Below are 10,714 nucleotides of genomic sequence, written 5' to 3'. Positions count from 1 at the left end.
ATTAACTCTTTCATGATGCTGCAATTCAGCCACTTTTATTTCTTTCTCACCACTTTGCGTCATTCTCCATGCAGCATAAATAACACGTCCGCTTTATTCCACGGCCAAAACTGCGTTGGTATCATTATGTTAATGTAAGAGGAAGCTAGCGGCACTACCACCTCCATACGGTCTGGGTCATACGTAGGAAGATAGGAGTCGTGTTGATAGTGATTATACAGCTCACTTTGCGAGTTGCAGCATAGCATGTGTATCATCGTCAGAAAAAGAAGTATGCCAGGGCACTCACCAGTAAACCTGCTGTAATCTTTATTGTATGAAATTCATTGCAGGTTAAAAAGCAGAGAGGACGCAGCACCCTCAGCAGGACAGCTGTTTCGCGTCTCCACGCTTCGTCAGTCTTCCTGTACGTCATAGGTAAATACACCTACTTGCCCTTTTTCCTACACGTCATGCAAGTAGGTGTATTTACCGATGACGTACAGGAATCGGCGGAGATTGACGAAGCGTGGAGACGCGAAACAGCTGTCCTGCTGAGGGTGCTGCGTCCTCTCTGCTTTTTAACCTACAATGAATTTCATACAATAAAGATTACAGCACGTTTACTGGTGAGTGCCCTGGCATACTTCTTTTTCTGACGATTATTTTAATGTTTTTTTTCTTACTTTTACATAATTTTTTTTTTTTAAGGTGAGTTGAGGTGACCAAAGCTTTCTGTACAAGGCCGTGTTCACACAAATTTAAGTATTAATCACGGTTGTTGTTGCCGATTTGTCGTGATAAATACTTCACTTACATTGTGCTGCAGCTAGAGGGAATCCCATTGTGTGCAGCAGGGAATTGGGATGCGGGTGCACATGGCTGCTCCCGCATCCCAATCAATCAGAAATGAAGATACCGGCTGCAGTACTGCAGTCCCGGCCCGGATGATCTCCTCTGACCTCGGCCGTTCTGTGACCTCCCTGGGTCACAGAACGTCCGGTGTCTCACGCCATGTGAACATGGCCTAAGAGGGCATTATGATCTGATAGTATGTGTGTTATTAGTAGTAGTGTAGATGCAGTTATAGCAGTACTGGTCTTAGTATCAGTGCTGGGAGTATATAGCAGCTGTGGTTGTCACATTAGTAATGGTAGAAGAATTTGGACTATTTTGGTATTTTTTATTGTGTTTTCACCATTGACCGTGCAGGGCCAGGAATGTTATATTGGGTCTGGAATGTTATAATGGGTCAGGGTCTGGAATGTTATAATGGATAAGCAATGTTATAATGGGCCAGGGTCAGGAATGTTATAATGGGTCAGGGGCTGGAATGTTATAATGGGTCAGGAATGTTATAATGGGTCAGGGTCTGGAATGTTATAATGGGTCAGGTCTAGAATGTTAGAATGGGTCTGGAATGTTATAATGGATCAGAGTCTGTAATGTTATAATGGGTCAGGAATGTTATAATGGGTCAGTAATGTTATAATGGGTCAGGGTCTGGAATGTTATAATGGGTCTGGAATGTTATAATGGGTCAGGAATGTTATAATGGGTCTGGAATGTTATAATGGGTCAGAGTCTGGAATATTATAATGGGTCAGGAATGTTATAATGGGTCTGGAATGTTATAATGGGTCAGGAATGTTATAATGGGTCAGGATCTGGAATGTTATAATGGATCAGAGTCTGGAATGTTATAATGGGTTAGGATCTGGAATGTTATAATGGATCAGAGTCTGGAATGTTATAATGGGTCAGGGTTGTTATTATGGGTCAGGATCTGGAATGTTATAATGGGTCAGGGTCTGGAATGTTATAATGGGTCAGTAATGTTATAATGGGTCAGGGTCTGGAATGTTATAATGGGTTAGGAATGTTATAATGGGTCAGGGTCTGGAATGTTATAATGGGTCAGGAATGTTATAATGGGTCAGGATCTGGAATGTTATAATGGATCAGTCTGGAATATTATAATGGGTCTGTAATGTTATAATGGATCAGAGTCTGGAATGTTATAATGGGTTAGGATCTGGAATGTTATAATGGATCAGAGTCTGGAATGTTATAATGGGTCAGGGTTGTTATTATGGGTCAGGATCTGGAATGTTATAATGGGTCAGGGACTGGAGTGTTATAATGGAATAGTTTGTCATCCAGAGCCCTTATAGCCATATAATGCACCTGCCATTACTAGTAAGAACACTATATGGAGTGTGTATGAATATATATCATGTACAGATATGTGCTTTCTATGCCATTATAGAATAATATAAACCATGTGACACTGTATATGACCCATAGGTAGATTAGGCAGCGGGGAGGTTTGTGTACAGGTCCTGACCTTGCCAGATGTGCACAACACTTACTTCCTATTGTTCTCTATTATCAAAGCAGTGTATACTCAAAGGACTGGATATATACACTGCTCTCTGTTATCAGCCATTATTACAGGAGTGTATATGTGGTAGCTGCCCTGAGACTGGTCACCTGCTAGATGGTAATGTGTGACGCCACCTCTATGGTGGTTGGTCGGTGGAGTATAGCTCAGCCGGTTAGGAGTTTGTCGTGACGCCAGTGCTAACTCAGCGCACAGGTATGGTGGTATGACTTGTCCTCCCTTTAGTGTTTAATACTGCATCTTGAGTATAAGGGTTGCTTTACTACTACTTCCTACAGGGTGTATGTAACAGCTCCTATGAGTGGTGGAGAAGAGAGTGTGGGAAGGAAAGAGGATAGAGATAGGTAGAGAAAGAACAGCATATCTCATAGGTGTACAGAATCCCAAAATACAATACAGTAACTCTTAAATTACTACAGCTGTGCAACATACAGTATACAGAAATATACATAGGGACATCTAGTGGCAAAACTTATACATAACTTCATCACCACTTTACTTTCAAAGTACAAGGCTTTTGTGAGGGGTGTTCAAAACAGAAACACCCGTGGTGGGACACCACATAAACAGGATATATATACAAGTATCAGCTATCAGCCATTATCACAGGAGTGTATACAGAGGATATACAGTATGTTATATCAGCTATCAGACACTATGACAGTACTGTATACAGAGGATATATATCTATATATATCTATATAGGTATCAGTTATCAGCCACTATCACAGGAGTGTATACAGAGGATATATACACATGTACCAGTTAACAGCTGTAATAACAGGAGCGTATACAGACGATATATACAGGTATGAGTTATCAGCCATAATCAATATATATCTTCTCAGCCTACTTTACCTCCTTTATGACCCCTCAGCCCAAAATGGCCTAAATGACCCAGTAACAATTTTCATTTTTCCTGTTCCTGTTTTTCCCTCCTCGTCTTCTAAGCGTTATATCGCTGTTATTTCCTGCCACCTAAGGTCTGGTTGTTGTGTTCAGGTGTACTTTGTAATGGCGCCTTCCAATCTACCATAAAATGTATGGTGGAACCTCAAAAATATTATTTATGGGGGGAAACTGGAAAAAAAATGCAATTTTGTAACTTTGGAATTTTGCACTGGGGGACTCTTAGCAGCAATCATTAGATAGCATATAGTGATCAGTGCTGTGCTATCCTCACATAGAGCCTGTCTGTGGAAGACTCTATTAGAGGAGCACTGATCAGACCGCGCGGAGGTAAGGAGCCTCCTCCGGGCTCAGGGAAACCGTTGTTAAGTAACAGGAGCCGCTGCTGTCACTTAGGTCTGTCATTAATGTTAAGGGTCCGGCTGCCGACAGCTCCTGAGCTCACCTTCATAGCACAGTAGGCACCTGATGGTGTACAGGTATGTCATGGGTCGTCTGGTGACAGACGCCCTTGCTGTATCCATCGTCTAAAGGTTAAAGGGGTAGTCCAGCAGAAAAAAACAAAAAAAAAATTCTGAAAATTTATAATTTACTTCGGAGACTGAAGATTTCTTAATAGAAATAAATTACAAATCTCTGGCACCAGTTCATTTGAATTTTTTTTTAGGATGAACAGCCCCTTTAAATTTTAAGAATGTGATAAGTGACCTGTAATATGTGTAATGTAGTATGACCCTGGGGTGAATGACCTGAACTATTATAATCAGAGTGACCTGTAATATGTGTAATGTAGTATGACCTCGGGGTGAATGACCTGAACTATTATAATCAGAGCCGCCATTATACCAGTTTAACCATTGCAACCAACCAGATTACTGCTCTCATTTTCAGAAGGGGCCTTGGATACATAAGAGGCGGAATCTGATTGGTTGCTCGGGTTTTCTTTTACACCAGTTTAGAAAAAATCCTCTCTTTTACACGATTACAGTTTCCAGTTCCGCTAAATGAGATTTATGGCCAATCACTGCGGGAGGCGGCATAAATCTGCCACTACAGTTTACCAACAGGCTCTGCCATATAGTGTCCTATGGCTCCATCTCCTACCAGTCCAGTGACTCCATCTACTACTAGTCCTATGGCTCCATCTCCTACCAGTCCTATGACTCTATCTCCTACTAGTGCTATGACTCCACTCCTTCTCCTACCAGTCCTTTTTCTCCATATCCTACCAGTCCTGTGACTCCATCTCCTACCAGCATTGTGATTTCATCTCTTACCAGTCCTACGGCCCAATCTCCTACCAGTCCTATGATTCCATCCCCTACTACCAATATTGTGACCCCATTTCCAACCAGTCCTATGACCCCATCTCCTACCAGTCCTGTGTGACTCCATCTCATACCAGTATTGCAACTCCATCTCCTACAAGTCCTGTTACTCCATCTCCTACCAGTCCTATAACCCCATCTCCTACCAGTCCTGTGACTCCATCTCCTACCAGTCCTGTGACTCCATCTCCTACCAGTCCTATGACTCCATCTTCTACCAGTCCTGTGACTCCATCTCATACCAGTGTTTAAACTCCATCTCCTACAAGTCCTGTTAATACATCTCCTACCAGTCCTGTGACTCCATCTCCTACCAGTCCTATGACCCCATCTCCTACCAGTCCTATGACCCCATCTAATACCAGTCCTGTGACTCCATCTCCTACCAGTCCTGTGACTCCATCTCCTACCAGTCCTGTGACTCCATCTCCTACCAGTCCTGTGACTCCATCTCCTACCAGTCCTATGACCCCATCTAATACCAGTCCTATGACCCCATCTCCTACCAGTCCTGTGACTCCATCTCCTACCACAATAAGAAGGGGCCAACAGCACTCAGTAAAAAAGTGAATCAATTTGAGTAAGAAGTAACAGATGCACGCCTCACCAGACTGGATCAAGTCCGACAGCAATCCTCAATAAGTGTAGAGACAGCATCCAAAAATAGTGAAAAAAGTGTAGCTTTATTCACCAAGCCATGCAACGTTTCGGCTGTATATCAGCCTTTCTCAAGCATCCGAAACGTTGCATGGCTTGGTGAATAAAGCTACACTTTTTTCACTATTTTTGGATGCTGTCTCTACACTTATTGAGGGTCCATCTACTACCAGTCCTATTTCTTCATCTCCTACCAGTCCTATTTCTTCATCTCCTACCAGTCCTATATCTTCATCTCCTACCAGTCCTATTTCTCCATCTTGTCCTAGTTATACTAGTCCTATAACTCCATCTCCTAATGGTCCCGTGACTCCATCTCCTACCAGTTCTTAGTAAGCACTAAGCAGGCAGCAGAGAACCTTTCTGGCCCAGCTTTGGTGCACTGCAATACAGGGGCCTAATGCCAACGTCACTAATGTCTTCATTAATCTTCTACAAATAGTAGGCAGGGAAGTGTGGAATCTGGGTGCTATTCCCACTAAAGTGAGTGATCGAAAACAGCAGCAAGTCAATATTCATTTACCCCACCGAATAATTTACTGTGACTAACTACTGTAATAAATGGGTTCATGGTCCAGAACAGAGAAGAAATTGTCAGTATCACTGGCAGCTTAGAAGGGGTTAGCCTGGTAGCCTAGGGCAGAGAAGGGGTTAATGTTTGCATTAACATTGCTGGTCTAGGATAGAAAAGAGTTGGTATTCAGTGGGACACTCGCTCCTCGGGGCTTCAGCAATGTCATTGTGGCAGGAAGACTGGGCCTAGACTGGAAATTATTCCTCTTTTCTATGTCCTCCACATGGCTATATCCATGTTTCCAGGGTTCCCAAGACGGCATCAACCTTCTTCATCCACCAGTAGTCATACGCTGAGTGAGCATGCTCGAGTCCCGCCTCTCTCCTTATGTCCTTATGTTTCCCTTTCTCTCACAGACTGCTCCTTAAGGCCTCCCCTCTCTCACAGGCTCCCTATCCTGCCCCTCTTATAATTTGCTCCCATGGTCCTCTAAATCTCCCATAGACTGCTTTCCTGGTCTTGGCACCATCTCTCTTACCGACTACATCTCATACTCCTCTCTGTAAAACCAGCTTCTCCTCATACACCCTCCCTTACAGACTGCTCCCATAGTCCTCTATCTCTTTTACACAGCCTGCACCCATAGTTCCCTATGCCCAATGTAATTTTTGACTGCAGGTTAAGGGTGAGGGTCCGTCCATTCTGGTTCTCTCACAAGAGGATAGAACATGTATGCTTTGGTTTAGACTTGTACACGTGTCATATCATAATCTAAATATGAATCAATGTCGCTCTATCTGCACAGCACCCAGTGGCCAGACGAGGTACGGACTCCTTCTAGTCTTTGCCGAACTATGACATGTGGGGTGGATTTCTTACCGAATCTACAATGGACAAGCTATATACAGTACAGTTTGACCCATTCTAGAGGTTCTTGACTTTTTTTGTCCCAGTAAGACTATGACATTGTTATTTAGCTGGGATCTTTACAGATTTTGGCTCAAGACGTTACTCATCATGGAAATAAGAAACTACAGCCAAGTGACAGAATTCATTCTCCTTGGATTTTCCACAGAGCACATCGTACAGGTTGTTCTCTTTCAGGTCTTCTTCATCCTGTATATGACCACAGTGACCGGGAACCTCCTGCTTATAGTGGCCGTAAGATCTGATCATCGACTACACAATTCTATGTATATCTTCCTGGCTAATCTATCTTTCCTGGACATCTGCTTCACTTCCATTACCATTCCTAAGATGCTCAGCAATTTCTTGAGAGAGAAGAAGAGTATTTCCTATGAGGGTTGCCTGATTCAGGTGTATGGTTTCCTCATCCTTGGTGAGACAGAGTGTATTCTTCTGGCCTTCATGGCTTATGATCGATATGTTGCCATCAGTAACCCCTTACGTTACAGTGTGGTTATGAGGACAACGGTTTGTGTTAGAATGATAGGTGCTTCATGGTTGACTGGAGGCATCATATCGTCGGTGGACATATACTTTCTGTATCAGCTGCGATATTGTGGATTCGTCACAATTGACCACTTCTTCTGTGAAGCTCCATCATTAATGACTCTTTCTTGCAATGGTGATTCTGTAATCAATGTGATTAAGCTGGTGGGGAGTGCTGTAGTGCTTCTGGTACCCCTATCATGTATCCTTTGTTCTTACGTTCACATCCTCCTGTCTGTCCTAAGGATCCAGTCTAAAAGATACAAGGCTTTCTCCACATGTATCTCCCATCTTATCATAGTCATCCTCTTCTATGGCTCGGCCATCATCATGTATATGAAGCCTGAACACTCTGGACACTTACTGGATAAACTCTTGTCTGTGCTTTATACAACAGTCACCCCAATGTTAAACCCCATCATTTATAGCTTGAGAAATAAAGATGTCCAAGGGGCTATTCGACATTTATGGAGGTCTATGGTCACATCCAATCTTCACCTTTTAAGTCCCGCATAGCATCAGACGTGGTTGGTAAATTTACAGTACATACCTGTAAACCGGCCTGGGATAATAAAGGAAATAAGGGTGGATGAGATGGACTATGTGTTTTTTTTCTGACGACAATCTTCTATGTTTCTTTCTCCTTTTCTTTATGAGTCAAAACCTGTAATAAATGTAGCACTATTTCTACTGATTTCTACTTCACCTCACCAACAGCAAGGGTGTCCCTGTAGTTACCTCAGACAACAGTATTGGGGAGTTGGCCACTTCATCCTTTACAGCCGTTCTCCTTAGGAGAAAAAGTTATAGGAACCGGCCTGTTACAAGACTTTATTATTGCTTCAACTTACTCTCTTTTTATTTACAGGATTAACTTCACCCAGGAGAACTGTGGATATTGGTGGATCACTGGTGTACAATGACTCAATGATCCACCACTGTCCACAGCTCTCCTGGGTTAAGTTAATCATATGAAACACCTCTCAGGTTGCGTCATGTTGCCTGTTGTTAAATCATGTCTCGCAGTAGAATAAGTGTCATTGACAATAAAAAATATTCTGCTGCCGAACACGGTTTTGGGACAGGTTACCTGAACACCTGACAAGTGCTTCACAGGATTAACTTCACTCAGGGGAGCTGTGGACATCGTGCACTGACACAAAAAGTAACAGGACAGGAGCAATTTGACAGCTAAATAGCTCACACTACTACCCTCACACTAACCTATGTCTGTCCCTGATACCTAATCAACCTTCAATCAATCAATCAATCAATCTCTCTATAGCTAGTATAAAAGTATGTGTTCACTTCACTGTACAGGAGCTGACTTGCTTCACCTTATATGTATGTATTTGTTGAATGAGAAAGTGTGATGTGGCAGGGGAGTGGCTTACAGTGAATTGCCCTGCTGCAAGGGATTATGAATAACCCTTGCACCTGAACTTTGTTTTTAAAATTTGGCTTGTTTGCTTCACGATGTGACTTTTGCAACAAATCTCGATTCCGGAAGTTTGGTTTGCTCAGTGACCTAGCAATTAAATTTTTTCCTCCATGACCATGTGAAGATACCAGTCTTATAAATGGTCCACCATAGGTTGGGGAGGTGGGGGTGTAAAAAATTTTCCACAGGAGAAAATTAACTTAAAGCACTACCTCTGCCGACACACACTATAGGAAACAGATATCAATGCATCTAAGCAACTCTAGAATTCTGTTGTTAGAAATATCATCACACACGATTGAAGGACCCTGACCCTCTGACATAAGTAAGTTTATCTTTGTGTCAAGAAGCTTACCCAACAAGTACCCTGCTCTTTTATGACAAGGAGCATGAACCATAAAACCCCTGTCTACAGATGGGTGACTCTTCCTTTTGAAGAAGACTCTGGTTCGTATGAGAGAGGCTCTTCCTTTTGGAGGATGGCTAATATGAATCACTTTTCTCCATATACCCAGTGGGTCTCTATTCACAAATGACACCCTGTGTCAAAGGCCTCTCTCTAGCCAACAAGCATCATGCTGTGCTCAGAACAGCTGTCTACAAATGATCTACCAAGTATGTCATCCATTTGGTGGAGAGTCTACCCTGACTGGAAAGAGAGGCAAGAGTGTCTGAAACATAATTGTGGTGCTTGGCATATACATCAGCTATTTGGTCCAAATTACACCAAAAATCTGGCACCTTTGCAATAGTAAACCCACCCCAATCAATGGAACATGTTGGCCCTTGACCTTGTGACCTCATTTCCATGTTAACGCTCAATCTTTATTTCTTTGCAAAATTTGTCATATCCTATGGTTTCCAAGATAATTTGTCAATATTTTCTGAAACGCCTCTTTTATATCGTTGTTCCTCAGGCTGTATATTATAGGGTTCAGCACAGGCGTCACCACCCCATAAACTAGAGAAATGTATTTCAGGTTAGAAGAAAAGGTTTTAGTATGTCCTATGTACATGGCCATGCTTGTCCCGTAAAACATCAGCACCACAGTGAGGTGGGAGGCGCAGGTGGAGAAAGCCTTGGATCTTCCATCGGTGGAACGAATATTCAATATGGATACAATGATACAAATATAAGAGATTACAATAAAGATGAAAGGTGATAACAGTGTGAATAAACTGATAATAACTATGGCTATCTTATAAAATGAGAGATCACCACAGGCTAGAGCTAAAAGGACCAGTATCTCACAAACAAAATGGTTTATTTGGTTCTCTTTGCAGAAGATGAGAGGTCTGACCATGGTGGGAACAGTGGAGAGGAAAAAACTTCCTATGCATATAGGGACAGTGATGTAGCCACATAGCCTCCAACTCATAATGGTGGTGTAATGTAAGGGGGAGCATATAGCGATATACCGGTCATAGGCCATCACCGCCAGTAATAGACACTCAGTTACTCCTAGAAACAGACCAAAGTTCATTTGTGTCAAGCAGGCGATGACTGATATTCTTCTTCTTTTCGAGAATACATCAAGTAGCATTTTTGGAAGAGAATTTGAAGAGTAGCACAAGTCCAAAAAAGACAAATTACAGAGGAAATAATACATAGGAGTATGGATCTGAGGACTGAGAACAACCGCGAAGATCAGAAAACCATTCCCAAATATCGTTAGTGTATAAAAGAACAAGAAGAGAACGAATAACAGAATTCTTGTTGGCAAACTCTGAGAAAATCCAGTCAAGACAAACTCCTTGATGTCCGTTTGGTTTCCAGGATCCATCCTATAGATGACATTTCTTACACTTATATTCCTGGATAAAAGAGAACACAAATCCTAAATATAACAAATTATACAACTTTTATAATATTTAATACAATTTATACATTTTTTAACTCCTTAAAGAGGTATTCCCACCTCCATAGCTATATCTAAAATAAGTAATTAGAAGTTAAGAAACTTTGCAATTGGTTCTTATTACGTTTATAGCTGTGCCTCCCTGCTAGGCCTTGTCATGTGTCTGATGTG

At 42.1% G+C, this 10,714-nt stretch overlaps 2 protein-coding genes across 2 annotated transcripts; one reads left to right on the top strand and one right to left on the bottom strand.

Annotated features, from left to right (window-relative positions):
* The first annotated feature begins 6,808 nt into the window (after positions 1-6,808).
* On the top strand, positions 6,809-7,759 carry LOC138795355 (olfactory receptor 5V1-like). The gene has a single exon (XM_069974343.1). The coding sequence runs from the start codon at positions 6,809-6,811 to the stop codon at positions 7,757-7,759; it is 951 nt and encodes a 316-aa protein (XP_069830444.1).
* A 1,770-nt stretch (positions 7,760-9,529) lies between these two features.
* On the bottom strand, positions 9,530-10,468 carry LOC138795354 (olfactory receptor 5V1-like). Its single transcript, XM_069974342.1, has one exon. It carries the CDS (start codon positions 10,466-10,468, stop codon positions 9,530-9,532), a length of 939 nt encoding a protein of 312 aa, XP_069830443.1.
* Between the last annotated feature and the right edge of the window lie 246 nt (positions 10,469-10,714).

This window comes from Dendropsophus ebraccatus, chromosome 6, assembly GCF_027789765.1.
Source record: "Dendropsophus ebraccatus isolate aDenEbr1 chromosome 6, aDenEbr1.pat, whole genome shotgun sequence".
Taxonomy (NCBI): domain Eukaryota; kingdom Metazoa; phylum Chordata; class Amphibia; order Anura; family Hylidae; genus Dendropsophus; species Dendropsophus ebraccatus.
Note: the sequence above shows the minus strand (reverse complement) of the source record. Positions and strands in the feature narration are given on the sequence as shown.

Excerpts from the sequence above, each read along its gene's own strand:
- LOC138795355 (XM_069974343.1), top strand. The coding sequence starts at position 6,809 with ATGGAAATAAGAAACTACAGCCAAGTGACAGAATTCATTCTCCTTGGA.
- LOC138795354 (XM_069974342.1), bottom strand. The coding sequence starts at position 10,468 with ATGGATCCTGGAAACCAAACGGACATCAAGGAGTTTGTCTTGACTGGA.